The sequence below is a fragment of the Mandrillus leucophaeus genome, unplaced genomic scaffold, assembly GCF_000951045.1.
Source record: "Mandrillus leucophaeus isolate KB7577 unplaced genomic scaffold, Mleu.le_1.0 Scaffold72, whole genome shotgun sequence".
Classification (NCBI taxonomy): domain Eukaryota; kingdom Metazoa; phylum Chordata; class Mammalia; order Primates; family Cercopithecidae; genus Mandrillus; species Mandrillus leucophaeus.
Window position 1 is genome coordinate 4,492,398 of NW_012107808.1, and position 15,300 is coordinate 4,507,697.

The window sequence follows — 15,300 nt, forward strand, 5'->3', positions numbered from 1 at the left end:
GGGGTTTCACCGTGTTAGCCAGGATGGTCTCGATCTCCTGACCTCATGATCCGCCCGTCTCGGCCTCCCAAAGTGCTGGGATTACAGGCTTGAGCCACCGCGCCAGGCCAACTATTACGATTTTTAAAGTCTGGGAAATCATTTTTCGTTGACATTTTTTGCTAGTATGACCTCATTCATCATGATTACTTGGCACTGACCAAAATGTTGTTATTGAGGGAATAATGGAGAATGCAGCTATTCATGAAGCAAGAAGAAGCTGGGGCGGTAAAGATGTCTTTCTCATTGCCTTGCTTTTCCCATGCTGTCCATTTTATTCATACCCTCCCTTACCCTTCTTTCCCTTCCCTTCCATGTCAAGTGGATTTTTTTGTTTGTTTGTTTGTTTGTTTGTTTGACACAGAGTCTCACTGTGTTGCCCAGGCTGGAGTGCAGTGGTGCAATCTCAGCTCACTGCAACCCCCACCTCCTGGGTTCAAGCAGTTCTCCTGCCTCAGCATCACAAGTAGCTGGAATTACAGGTGTGAGCCACAGCACTCGGCCCCATATCAAGTGAATTTATTATGAGGCTAGTAAGAGTCACTGTGATTCTTGTTCCTAAGATAGAGATTCTTACTTTAAAAAGCTTCTCTCTTAATCTGGGTTTTGTATTAAGGGGCTCCTCTTATATTACTTCTTTGTTCATTACACTACAAATATGAATATAATGAGAGATCTAGTCTTGAAATTTGTATTTTTAACAATTTCTGAGACATAACTTGTTTCACAGTTGCTGGAACAAACCTTATCAACCCAGTTTTTGAATAGTAGAATATTCTCTTTGAGAAAAAGATAGGTAATTAGCATTTTGTTCTTTCTCATGTCATTTTCCTTGGAAACGATACTGCCTTCCTTCTCCAGTTTTCCCAAATCAGAGAGCAAAAGAAGGAGGGTTGCTGAAATGAACCTTGTTCTTTCTGGCCGTCTTCTTACCCATTCCTCAGTGCTGAACTTTTCGGGGTGAGAGTAGGGGAATAGGGTTGGCAGTTGTCTGCCACTGCACCTTACTTGTTTCTGGTGAAGACATTTGAGGTACTCACCAAGAGACAGAGTGAAGATGGAATTCTTTTTAGAAGGGAATATGGTTGACCCAGGAACAGTGCCGGGGGGTGGGGGTTAGAAGCACTGACCTTCCCTCTGCAGTCAAAAATCCTCATGTCACTTTTTTTTTAGACTCTGTTGCCCAGGCCGGAGTGCAGTGGCGAAATCGTAGCTCACTGCAGCCTCTATTGCCTGGAACAAAACAATCTTCCCGCCTCAGCCTCCTGAGTAGCTGGGACAACAGGTGTTCACCCTTCCTGGCTAAGTTTTTTGATTTTTAGTAGAGATGGAGAATTTCTCAGGATGGTCTCAAAGTTCTAAGCTTAAGCAGTCCTCCTGCCTCAGCCTCCCAAAGTGCTGGGATTACAGGCGTGAACCACTATGCCCGGCCCCTGTATAACTTTGATTCTCCAAAAATTTAACTACTAGTAGTCTACTATTGACCAGAAGCCTTACCAATAAAATAATAGTCGATTAACACGTATTTTTTATATGTATTATTACTGTGTTCTTACAGTCATGTAAGTTAGAGAAAGGAAAATGTTATGATGAAAATCATAAAAAAAAAAAAAAAGCTGGGCATGGTGGTGTGTGCCTGTAGTCTTCTGTTACTCAGGAGGCTGAGGTGAGAGGATTGCTTGAGCCCAGAAGTTCAGGCTATAGTGAGCTATGATCGTGCCACTGTGCTGTACCCCTGGTGACAGAGCAAGACCTTGTCTCTGAAAAAATAAAATAAAGAAAAATCATAAGGAAGAGAAAATACATTTACCATTCACTAAGTGGAAGTGGATCATCATAATGGTCTTCATGTTGAGTAGGCTGAGGAGGAAGAGGAAGAGTTGGTCATATTGTCTCTGGTGACAAAGGCTCAAGGAAATCCACATATAAGTGGACACTTGAAGTTCAAATCTATGTTGTTCAAGAGTCAACTGTATTTCAGGTATATTGATTGACTTTTAAATTTAATTTTTATTATTGACTGAAACGGTAGTTTTACAAAAGCCTGTTACTCATCATTTTGGTTCCATGTGCAATTGAGTACCTGAAATTTAGGTTAAACTATACCATTGCTTTATTGTGGTAACAGCACTTTAAGTTTGGGGCCAAAGGTTGGGAATACTCAGATATAGTAACATCTTAATGCTAGTTTTTGTGAAAGTAGAAACTTCTGCAATGGCCTCTAAACTGAGATTTTTTTTTCCTCCATAGATTTTATATTGCATTGCCAGGAGAGGTAAAGACCTACATAATGTCTTTTTTCTTTTTTAAATACACACAGATAGAGCTAATTGACAGAGTTGATGACATCTATCGGAACACTTCATGGGATAATGCGGGTTTTAAAGGCTATGGAATACAGATAGAGCAGGTATTTATCAATAGATATGGCTTATATTACTCGCTTAAGTTATGTAATGTAAATATTTGTGACTTTATCCAAAACCCAAAAACTTGTCCTTAACAATAATTGTAAATAAGTTTTCTCAAATGCCAATGATTTTTCTTCTGATGAATTGTGCAGTATTTTTGATGTTAATTAGTTCTAGATTGTGAAGTTTTCTGTCCTTAGTCTCGCTTTAGGTAGAAAGCCTTTTACGCTGCTGTGCTTTGTTCCTTCTTTGAATTCATGGCCTTTTTATTCTCTGTAGTTTCTTTCCCCCCTCTGATTATGCTTAAGTCTTTCGTTAAAACTGTGACACGTACCGTTGAATCCTTAGTCAGAAAATTTACTAAAAAATACTGGGTACCTTCGCAAGGCTGTATTTATATATACAGAACCTTTAGGTTCTTTCCCCTCAGATGTCTCCTTCTGATTTCTTGTAATCTGTTAACAGAGTGTGTCTAGCAATGTTATATTAGTGTCATCTTAATAGCTCATATGAAGAGTTATTTCAAATTGCTAAGACTAAAAAGACTTCTGACATAGGGTATTACTTTGGGCAGAAAGACATTTTGATATGTAAGTTATATAAATTGTTATCTCTATTTTTTTTTCCAGGCTTTTTGTAGTAAACCATATTTTTATAAGTTCTACAGTATAGAATTTAGAGGTTTAAAAAAAATTTTTAAATCATTCACCATATTTATAAATGTTAAACTTTGATATTATTTGTATAAAACTAAGAGATTTTTCCCTTTTCATTCTCTTTCACTGTTTTGCATTTTCTTTTTAAGTTATTATTTGAATAGGTAACATACACACAGTACAAAAACCAGTGAAAAGTAAGTCTCTGCAACCTGTTTATTGTTAAACCAGTTCCTTTCCCCAAAGACATTCATGTCACTAGTTTCATATGTATCTTTCTAGAGATGTCATATGCATGTATAGTGTATGTATATGTCTGTATTTGACACAACGGTGCTATACAGTACACTTTTATACCTCGCTTTTTCATTTCACAGTATGTTGGAGAGTACTTCATGTTCATGCATGTAAAGCTGCCTCATTTGTTTTATTATAAATAGCTGCATCATGTTTGAGTTTTAGGGACCCTGTAAATTTTCTTTTTGCTTTAGGCATTTGGAACCAATTGAAGAACACAAGAATAATATAGGAGATTAAAACATTAAGTTCTTTACATCTGATGAAGGATGGATTGGAGGATGTGGTTTAGATGTGCATCATGGTGGGCTTCTAAGTAGTTGTCCCAGATTTGACCTTGACCAGCCACCATCAAAACTGCAGAGTCCACCCCAGTAAGCTTACCACACAGTGGCAGAGGAGACCAGAACAGGCAGGCAGGCAGGCAGGGAAGAGAGACACACAGAAACTCTGAGCTGAGCATAGTTTCCTCCTTTCTTTATCTCACACTTACTAATGGGAGCCTTTGTTCCTTTTTTTTCCCCTTCTTTGCAGGTTTAATAGGAATTTATCTGAAATGCACATATAAGGAGAAGCCTCTGTTCTTAGTCTTTTATTCCTTTGATGCACAAAGAGATGTATATTTTATTATTCTTTCCTAAACTGTTGACTATAGTTCTAATAATTATTTTAGGCTCCTGTAATTACCCAAGTTCTTATTTTTTCAAAATAAACATAGAGGATATGAAAATGTAGGAGTACATTCATATTGTTATAAATAATTAATTGACATGTTTTCCATACCATATGCTTCTCTGTTTGTTTCAAACATTGAATATTAGAACTGAAGAATTTATGAATTTTGGTTTTAAAATGTTTTTTTCTAGAACAATTCTTTTTTTGAACAGATAAAATAATGCAGTATTTAGAGTCTTCTGACTTATTTTGGAAGTGTTCTAAGTATATTATCTCTTTAAGTATAGATTCGCATTCTCAAGTCTCCACAAGAGGTAAAACCTGGTGAAAAGCATTACAATATGGCAAAAAGTTACCCAAATGAAGAAAAGGATGCTTGGGATGTGAAGATGTTGCTAGAGGTAGGTCTTGGAACCCTGGATATTAACACCACTTTATGATTTCTGCTATGTGGATTGTATGTGTTTTAATGAAGGAGCATATTGGAAAAGATGGAAACCAAGAAGCAATCTCCCCCAGCTGATCCAGCAGGAACCTCATCCCATGTAACAGCATACACAACAAATAACAAAAACTCCGTGAAAAAGAAAAACATTATAAAGCAATGCTGCTGCTTTTTTTTTTTTTTTTGAGACAGGGTTTCACTCTTATTGCCCAGGCTGGAGTACAATGGTATGATCTCGGCTCACTGCAACCTCCGCCTCCCAGGTTCAAGCAATTCTCCTGCCTCAGCCTCCTGAGTAGCTAGGATTATAGGCATGCACCACCACGGCCAGCTAATTTTTGTATTTTTAGTAGAAACGGGGTTTCTCCATGTTGGTCAGGCTGGTCTCGAACTCCCGACTTCAGATGATCCGCCTGCCTCGCCCTCCCAAAGTGCTGGAATTACAGGTGTGAGCCACTCTGCCCGGCCAAAGCAGTGCTTCTTAACCTTAATATCTTTGAGGATCTAATGAGGCAGTCAGTGGATCTGCTCTAGAAAATAACATGGATACCGAATATATAGAGTTTTTGCACACTGTTTTGTTAGTTCGGGACACTTAGTTCAGGGCTCTCTGAAGCTTGTCAATTTATCTTTTAGGGCAGTAATTATCAAACAGATTATGAACATGTATCGGACAGTAGAAATATAGCTTGGAGATCTGAAAGTTCTCTACAGGAATTTAAAATTTTTGTGTTTTTATTCTGGCGATTAATCTAAAGATGGCTAACTTAATCATTTTACATCATTTGGAGTCTTGCTATATAACAGGATACTGCCATGTGATTCCAGTGTCTTGAGTTTGTGTGTGCTATTACTTTGGTGTAGAGTGACTTTCTATGAAGTGATAGTAGTTATATTTTAATGTGTTGGTAAGTGTATTAGTTTCCTGTTGTTGCTTTAACAAATTATCACAAGTGGAGCAGCTTAGAACAACACTTATTTATCTCATAGTTTGCATGGGCTAGTCCAGGTATGGTGTGGCTCATCTGGATTCCTGTTCAGAGTCTCATGAGGCTGAAATCAAGTTTTCAAAGCTTTAATAGAATTGAAGGATATTATAACTCTTCATCCAGATGGAGAAGCATAACGTGCAGCACCTGTGTGGTACTCATTCATACCCTGTCTAATTTGATCTGCTGAGCACCCTGAAAGGTTGGTTGAGACAGCATCATTGTTGTGAAGAGGCTCAGCAAGTGTTATTGTTTATTCCAGCTGACATGACAGAGCAGCATAGGCTGGGGAACTTAACAGAAGTTGGGGTTTTCACAGTTCTGGAAGCTGGAAGTCCAAAATCAAGGGATCAGCAGGGTTGATTTCTTCTGAGGCCACGGTACTTGTGGTGTAGGTGCTGTCTTCTCCCTGTGTTCTCACATGGTCTTTCCCTCAGTGTGTGTGTATTCTGATCTTCTTATCAGGACACCCGCCATATTGGTTTAAGGCCCACCCGTATGACCTCAGTGTACCTTAATTACCTCCTTAAGGGCCCTGTTTCCAGATAGAGTCACATTCTGGGGTACTGTTGAGGGTTAGGACTTCAACATTTGAATTTTGGGGTGGCACAATTCAACCAGTAACAGGAAGATTAAATGACTTGTCTGGTTAGTCATACAACTGGTAGTGGCAGAGGTCGAATTGAGCACAGATCTCCTGACTCCTAGAACAGCTGAACCACTGTGCCTGTGTGCTTTTCTGTGAGCCTCCAGACAGCCCATGGCAGGGGAGGAACCAAAGAGAAGAATGACTTACGTTGACAGATGCTCCTCTCCAATTTTCTTCCCTGAGGCTCCTAGAATATTCTTAGAAGCCTCACCCTTTTACCACGGAACTATCAGAATCCCCATGTAACCACACTTCATTTCTCATATAGGGCTCTCTGGCCTCTCATTTAAAGCATTTTAAACACTGAGTGTTTTGGCTAGGCATGGTGGTTCATGCCTGTAATCCCAGCACTTTGGGAGGCTGAGGATGAGGCTGGTGGATTGTTTGAGCCCAGGAGCTCAAGACTAGCTTGGACAACATGGTGTACAAAAAATACAAAAATTAGCCGGGCATGGTGATGCACGCTTTTGGTACCAGCTTCTTGGGAGGCTGAGGTGGGAGGTTCACTTGAGCCTTGGGAGGTCGAGGCTGCAGTGAGCTGTGATTGCATCACTTCACTCCAGCCTGGGTGACACAGCGAGACCCTGTCTCAAACAAACAAACGAATAAAAAAACCCCCGAAATTAAGGTTTTTTAAACTTGGAGACGCTGGATGGTTATGGTAGAGGTTTTTAAAGTAATGTATGAAGCCCTTTTAAATTGAGAAAAAAAAAATCCTCTCAAACCTGCAGCGTTGACTTAAATGGATGTAAAATCTTTACTTTAGTAACATAAAACTGGGTATATTTGCTTTTCTATAAGTGTATATTTATATAAATGACTATATATTATGACACTCAAAAAAGTTTAAGATTAAAATTTCTATAAAACCAGATGAATCCTTGAAATACTTGAGAGGGATCTGTTTTGGTCTGGGGTGCTGCAATCCCGTTAACGAATTGGAGCATCTCTAGTCCTAGGCTGTATGTCTTCAGAACAGCCCTCGAAGGAGCAGTGAGTTAGTTCTGAACAGCTGGAGCAAGCTCCCGAACTCTTCCCTTTTGTGCCCCTTGCCAGATGACAGTGTCTGTCTCTCACCGGTGCAGGTGGAGGAGCACTTTAGGGAAAGAGCAAAGCACTGCACGGGGTTGTGATTGCTGGTGCTGAGCTGCATGCGGTCATGGTTCTGTTCTGGAATGTTTAGTTGATTTAAATTACATCTTTGGTCTGATGTAATTGTTAATCTAAGAATGCTTTTTTTTTTTTTTGTCTTTCAAAGCAATTTAGCTTTGATATAGCTGAGGAAGCATCTAAAGTTTGCTTGGCACACCTTTTCACATACCAAGATTTTGATATGGGAACTCTTGGATTAGCTTATGTTGGCTCTCCCAGAGCAAACAGCCATGGAGGCGTTTGTCCAAAGGGTAAGTTTTTCCATTTCTTATGTGAATATGATGCTGGGATTATAAGCTGATTAGATTATATTATAATTCTGTATTTAATAAGCAATTTATCTTTGTTTCCTTTTGACTTTAGCTTATTATAGCCCAGTTGGGAAGAAAAATATCTATTTGAATAGTGGTTTGACGAGCACAAAGAATTATGGTAAAACCATCCTTACAAAGGTATGTTCTTTTATTTTTAAAAGAATAGTGTTAAGAGTTTATTGTAGTAGAAGCTCAGTTATATATTTATGTAGATTTTTTTAAAAAATGTAATATATACTGTTTTTTCATTTCTGCCTAAAGAAAATTTATATATTTTTGTGAGATATATGAAAAAGCATAAAGAAGAAAATAAAAATGGCCTGTCAGCCTTCTTTTGAAACATGTGAGGACCACTGCTTTTCTCGAACCCTCTGTCCTGGAGCCCTCTGACCTGCAGCAACCCTTAGAGCTCCCTGTCTCCTAGTCCTGCGGTGCAGCTGCCATTCAAGGCATCCCACACCCTCTTATTTTCAGAACCCTGTGGTCTCCCTCTTTCTCAGTGCCATCATTTTGGTGTAGTGTATCTTGTAGGAGCTTCCTAAGAAAAGGTATATAACCTGCATATTGTTGGGATTTCACATATCTGAAAATGTCTTTATTCCACTCTTAAGCCTGATTGATAATTTTGGCTGAGTATATTCTTAGTTCTCATGTTCTCTGTGGTCTTCTGTGCATGTTGCTTTTAAAGAATCTGAAGTCATTTTGAGTTCTTATCTTTGTATGTCACCTGTTTTTTTCTCTGGAAGATCTTATGATCTTGTTTTTCTCCAGCTATGACTGTTGAAATGTGTTTGACTACAAATAACAGAAAATTAAATAAGCAGTGGTTTAAATAAGGGGTTTACTTGTCTCAGTCAACAAGAAGTTCAGGGATAGCATTTTCCGGGTGGTACAGCAACTCAGAGGTGCCCTCAGTGGCTTAAGAACAAGCAGGAGGTCTTTGTCTTCATGCATGTCACCTCATGGTTTTAAGATGGTTCTCTTCTGTGTTAGAGAAAGGAGGAGAAAGAGAACATGGCTAGCCTAGTCTGGCCCTTCTAAAAAGCTTCTCTGGAGGCTTCATCCTGGCTTTTGTTTACAACTTACTGTACAGCACTGGGTCACGTGGCTGCCCTTAGCCTCAATGGAATGTGGAAAGGTGGCTATTTTAGCTGAGTATATTGCTGCCCTGAACAAAATTAGGGCTCATTAAGGAAGAAGGGGAGAGAGATACTGGTAGGAAATATTAGTATCGAATATACTGATTTTTAATTTTTATTTAATTTTTATTTTTTTTGAGGCAGAGTCTTGCTCTGTGGCCCAGGCTGGAAGGCAGTGGCACCATCTTGGCTCACTGTAACCTCTGCCTCCTGGGTTCAAGCGATTCTCCTGCCTCAGCGTCCTGAGTAGTTGGGATTACAGGTGCCTGTCACCACACATGGCTAATTTTTGTATTTTTGTTTTAAGTAGAGACAGGGTTTCACCATGTTGGCCAGGCTGGTCTCATGAACCCCTGACCTCAAGTGATCCATTCACCTTGGCTTCCCAGAGGGCTGGTTGGTATACTGCTATTTTGACTATGATGTTATACTTGGTGTATGTTTATACTTGGTGTAGGGTACAGGAAAATATTTGCAAAAGACACATCTTGAGAAAAGACTGCTATCTGAAATATACAAAGAGGCTGGGCATGGTGGCTCATTCCTATAGTCCCAGCACTTTGGGAGTTCGAGGCAGGAGAATCACTTGAGCCCAGGAGTTTGGAACTAAACTAGGCAAGATGGTCAGACCCTGTCTCTACAAAATTAAAAAAAAAAATTAAAAATTTCCATATGTATAAAGAACTGTTAAAATTCAACAATAAGAAAATGAACAACCTAATTTAAAAATAGACAAAAGAGCAGAACAGATACCTCCAAAGATACACAGATAGCAGAGAAGCATACGAAAAGATGCTCAGTGTCATGTGTCATTAGGAAATTGCCAATTAACAACGAAGCTGGGTGCAGGTATACATGCGTGTCGTCCCAGCTGCTTGCGAGGCTGAGGTGGGAGGATTGTTTGAGCCCAGGAGTTTGAGACCATCCTGGGCAACATTAGTGAGACCCTGTTTCTATAAAAAACTTTTTAAGAAACCCAACAACACAATACGCTATTACTAGCAGCCTATTAGAATGGCTAAAATCCCAAACACTGGCAACACAATTCCAACAAGGCTATGGAGCAACAGGAACTCTTCATTAATTGCTAGTGGGAATGCAAAAATGGAGCGGCCACTTTGGAAGACAGTTGACAGTTTCTTTTTCTTTTTTTTTTTTGGGAGATGGAGTTTTACTCTTGTCACCCAGGCTGGAGTGCAGTGGCGTGATCTCGGCTTACTGCAACCTCTGCCTCCCAGGTTTAAGCGATTCTGCCTCAGTCTCCCGAGTAGCTGGGATTACAGGTGCCCGCTGTCACTCCTAGCTAATTTTTGTATTTTCAGTAGAGATGGGGTTTCACCATGTTACGGGCCAGGCTGGTCTTGAACTCCTGACCTCAGGTGATCCGCCTGCTTCAGCCTCCCAAAGTGCTGGGATTACAGGTGTGAGCCACCACACCCGGCCATAAGAATGTTTATGGCAGCTTAATTCATAATTGATAAAACTTGAAAGCACCCAAGATATCCTTTAGTTGGTAAATGGATAAACTGGCACATCCATACAATGAGAAAAAAATAAAAAGCTATTAAGCCATGAAAAGACATAGAGGAACCTTAAAAGCATACTACTAAGTGAAATAAGCCAGTCTGAAAGGCTACATACTATATGATTCCAAATATATGACATTCTGGAAAAGGCAAAACTATGCAGACTATAAAATGATCAGTGATTGCTAGATGTTGGGGGAAGGAGGGAAGAATAGGTAGAGAGCAGGGTAACTACTCTGTATGATACTTTAATAGTTGGTATAAGACGTTATGCGTTTGTTGAAACACAGAATATACAGCACAAAGAGTGAACCCTAACATAAACTATGGACTTCGGGTGATTTAAAAACAGGTGGTGGCGGGAGCCTATGGTCCCAGCTACTCGGGAGGCTGAGGTGGGAGGATCACTTGAGGCCAAGAGTTAGAGGCTGTAGTGTGATAACTGCGTCTGTGAATACCCACTGTATTCTGTATTCTAGCCTGAGCAACTTAGTGAGATCCTTTTTTTTTTTTTTTTGATACGGAGTCTCGCTCTGTGTCCCATGCTGGAGTGCAGTGGCACGATCTCGGCTCACTGCAAGCTCCCCCTACCGGGTTCATGCCATTCTCCTGCCTCAGCCTCCCAAGTAGCTGGGACTACAGGCACCTGCCACCATGCCCGGCTAATTTTTTGTATTTTTAGTAGAGATGAGGTTTCACTGTGTTAGCCAGAATGGTCTCAATCTGCAGCCCTTGTGATCTGCCTGCCTCGGCCTCCCAAAGTGTTGGAATTACAGGCGTGAGCCACTGCGCCTGGCCCGAGACCCTGTTTCTTAAAGCAGAAACAAAAACAACAATGTAAAGTGGTATGAGAAAAGAAAAAGACACTAATTAGTTTTGGGGAACCTTTTAATTTCTTTCTTTTTTCTTTTTTTTTTTTTTTTTGAGATGGAGTTTTGCTCTTGTTGGCCAGGCTGGAGTGCAATTGTGCCATCTTGGCTCACTGCAACCTCCGCCTCCCAGGTTCAAGCAATTCTCCTGCCTCTGTCTCTCGAGTAGCTGGGATTACAGGCATGCGCCATCATGACCGGCTAATTTTGTATTTTTAGTAGAGATGGGATTGCTCCATGTTGGTCAGGCTGGTTTCGAACTCCTGATCTCAGGTGATCCACCTGCCTTGGCCTCCCAAAGTGCTGGGATTACAGGCTTGAGCCACTGTGCCTGGCCTTAATTTCTAAATTTATTTTTTTCTTATGGTACTTTGTTTTAGGGGGAAAAAATCTCTCAAACTGTGTTTTTCCTCTATTCTCACATCACAACAATTATCATCAACACAGAAAACTTGTGTGACCAGACCAAATGTGTGGGGATTTTCCCCCACATTTCAAGCAGTAGACAGCTAGGTGTCCTCCAATTCAATTCAAACACTCTCCATCCAGAAATAGTGTCAGATCTCACAGCTTGAGGGTTCAGTCCCTCAAGACTGACTGTTCCCTCCTCCCCACCAGTTATAAGTCTGGGCCTCCAGAACTTCTGACCAACTGGCTTCAAGTTGGGGTTTCCACGATATCCTCTTTGGGTCTGATTAATTTGCTTAAGTGGCTCACAGAACTCAGGGAAACACTTACCTTAGTTTACGGGTTTATTACATAGGATATTTTAAAGGATACAAAGAGGCCGACTGCGGTAGCTTATGCCTGTAATCCCACTACTTTGGGAGGCCGAGGCGGGTAGATATCTGAGGTCAGGAGTTTGAGACCCAGCCTGGCCAACATGGTGAAACCTCGTCTCTACTAAAAATATAAAAATTAGCCAGGTGTGGTGGTGCATGCCTGTAATCCCAGCTACTCGGGAGGCTGAGGCAGGAGAATTGCTTGAACCTGGGAGGCAGAGATTGCAGTGAGCTGAGATTGTGCCACTGCACTCCATCCTGGGCAACAGAGGGAGACTTTGTCTCAAAAAATAAAAAATAAAAAAAGAAAGGATTCAAAGAAATAGCCAGATGAAGGGATACATAGGGCGAGGTCTGGAAGGGTCCCGAGTACAGGAGCTTCTGTCCCCATGGAGTTGGGATGTACCACTCTCCTGGCACGCGAATGAGTTCTGCACCTTCCTGTCAACCTCCACATATTCAGAATGCTCTCTGGAAGCTCTCTGAATCCTGTTTTTTGAGATTTTATGGAGGCTTCATTACATAAGCATGAATGACAACTGTGTAGAAATGTGATTGGACAAAATGGGTATGTTCTCATACTAATCAACTGAGTGGGGAAACCCACCAAGGCCTGTCCAGGTTCTCCTTGACCTGTCTGTGCAGCATTCCTTCCTCCACAGTAAAGGGCAGGACCCTCTCTAGAATGAGAATGGGGATCTCTTGACCCACAGTCAAATTAGAGTACTGCCTTGGATCAGGTAAAAGGAGGACAGGAGAAGGTCAGAGAGAGAGATTCTGTTTCCTGAGGACTGCTCCTGAGCCCTAAAGCACCCCAACATTGTAACAGAGGACTGTAACCAGGGCTGTGGAGGGTTATAAGCCAGGAACCATGGACAGAAACATATATGTGTGTATAATAGCTCATGCTCCTTTACTTTTTTGGAGTCACAACTTCTTAATGGCTTGATTTCATGACATATTTTCTTTGGTCTTCCAGAACTTTCCTGTTAAAAAAACACATAGAGCAAAAACAAAATTTGATTTGAAATTTTTGAGAGATTTTTTAGAGTCATTAGCAAATCCACTAATGAATTTTCTCCAAGCAGTTAGGAGATATTTCTCTACATTACACCTTTGGGATTTGAGTGCTTTTGCTAAAAATTTAAGTTTTTTTTCCCCACTACTGTTTTAATATGAACATGTGGAAAGACTTCTTGTATAGAAAAATGACTTGCAAAATATTATTTTTTCAGGTTCCATGGAGTGATTTCCCCCTCTTAGGAAAAAAATCAGGAATTTTAAGTTTATATATATTTATTTTATTTTATTTATTTATTTATTTTAAGACAGACTCTTACTCTTTTGCCCAGGCTGGTGTTCAGTGGCCTGTCTTGGCTCACAGCAGCCTCTGCCTCCTGGGTTCAAGCAGTTCTCCTGGCTCTGCCTCGCAAGTAGCTGGGATTACAGGCACCCACCACAAGGCCTGGCTAGGTTTTGTATTTTTAGTAGAGACAGGGTTTCACCATGTTGACCAGTCTGGTCTTGAACTCCTGACCTTAAGTGATCCAGCCGCCTTGGCCTCCCCTCCCAAAGTGCTGGGATTCCAGGTGTGAGCCACTGCGCCCAGCTCGCCTGGTTAATATTTTTATTTTTGTAGAGATGGGGTCTCCCTGTGTTGCCCAGGCTGACCTCAAACTCCTAGAGTCAAGTAACCCTCCCGTCTCAGGCTCCTGAAGTGCTGGTATTATAAGCATGCAGTTCTTATTCTCTTGCTGATCTGATTATAAGGCTCTATTTAAGACAGCATAGGCCCAGCTGGCAGAAGTAAGTGATAGTTGGATATTGAAAAATAATGTTTTCTTTGCATGATCCTTAAGGAAGCTGACCTGGTTACAACTCATGAATTGGGACACAATTTTGGAGCAGAACATGATCCGGATGGTCTAGCAGAATGTGCCCCGAATGAGGACCAGGGAGGAAAATATGTCATGTATCCCATAGCTGTGAGTGGCGATCACGAGAACAATAAGGTATGTGTGTGCTGAGAATTTTTTAATGTGGTTTTGAAAGAGGCTCTGTGTAATGATCATAATGAGAGCTCAGAAACGTATTCCGTTCCTAGGTGTTGCCCTAGGGATGGATCTGCAAATTACAAACTACCTTGAAACGTGGCGGTATGTTTTGGGGTGAAGCACGGTCCATCTAAATCTGGTTAAAACTATCATTTGGACTTTGTTGTCAAGTTTAATGTGTAGATTTGAGCTCTAGGAAAAATTACTAATAATGGCCTTTGTTGAAGTTCTGGATTTCAGGGTCCGGTGGGCTCAGGCTTTATGTTAAAAATTTCTCATTATTTCATTTACAAGTTGTGATTCATTTTAACTCTACTGTACAATTTACATGTTTTTTATTAACTTTTGCAGATAAACACATAGTTTGCCTTACTACAAGCCTCATGGGAGAAAGGCCCTTGTCTGTCTTATTCATAGCTCTATCTCCAGTGCCTAGTAGGAGTATCTGGCATGTAACAAATATTTGTTGAATAATTAATTGAATCATTTACTATTGAGGGCTTCTGATAGAGTATACTAGTTGATTTGGGATACTGTAAAACACTTTCAGAGACTTTAAGAGTGCTTTGACTAACTCTTAGAGTCCGAACTAAAAGTTGTGTTAATAAATACCTCGTTTTTTCATTTTATTTGACGTTAAACAGCATAAAGCAGTGTGAGGAAAACAATAGCTGCGCTGCTGAGTTAAAGAGGGTTGGTGGGGAGAGCTTAAAGGAGTTTGATTCTAATCACAAAAGATTGTGAAGTATTTGTCCTGACTCCTATTTTGAGCCAGGCTGTGGGCTAATGTGCAAGCCTACCCTGGACATAGAGGGAAGGATTACTTCTGCTTTTCCCTGGCTCTGACACCCTGCTTTCTGAAATTTCTGCCTCCTGTTCTTTTCGTGATCTTTGATTATTGCATCTCATTTTCTTTGGCTTTTTATGTATATTTTCTGCATCTTATTTTCTTTGGCTGTTATGTGTAAACAGTTCCTTCCTCTGTTACTTTGCATGTTATGTTTTTTCCTCTGCCTGACAACTTGTGCCAGATAAACATTTTTCTACCCCTTTTTGTCTACTCTTCCAACTTGTCAAACTGTTGAATTTTCCTTCTCTTTTCAAAGTCTCTGCATTTCTAATCATGTTTGCTATAGTTCAGTGCTGTCCAATAGAACTTTCTGCTGTGGGGTGGGGAATGTTCTGCGTCTGCTCTGCCCAGTATAGTAGCCACTGCCCAGTGGAGCAATTGAAATGTGGCTGGAAACTGAGGAACTGAATTGTAAATTCTATTTAATTTAATTTTTTTTTTTTTTTTTTTTTT

The 15,300-nt window shown here is 40.5% G+C and overlaps 1 protein-coding gene across 2 annotated transcripts in view; it reads left to right on the top strand.

Moving 5' to 3' along the window:
• Positions 1-15,300, top strand: part of ADAM17 (ADAM metallopeptidase domain 17) — a 78,043-nt gene that overhangs the window by 39,009 nt on the left and 23,734 nt on the right. For both annotated transcript variants that reach the window (XM_011965313.1, XM_011965314.1), the window contains exons 7-11: positions 2,360-2,449; positions 4,366-4,479; positions 7,420-7,564; positions 7,677-7,765; positions 13,803-13,955. In XM_011965313.1, the coding sequence (XP_011820703.1) occupies positions 2,360-2,449; positions 4,366-4,479; positions 7,420-7,564; positions 7,677-7,765; positions 13,803-13,955 (591 nt within the window). The remainder of the gene's footprint in view (positions 1-2,359; positions 2,450-4,365; positions 4,480-7,419; positions 7,565-7,676; positions 7,766-13,802; positions 13,956-15,300) is intronic.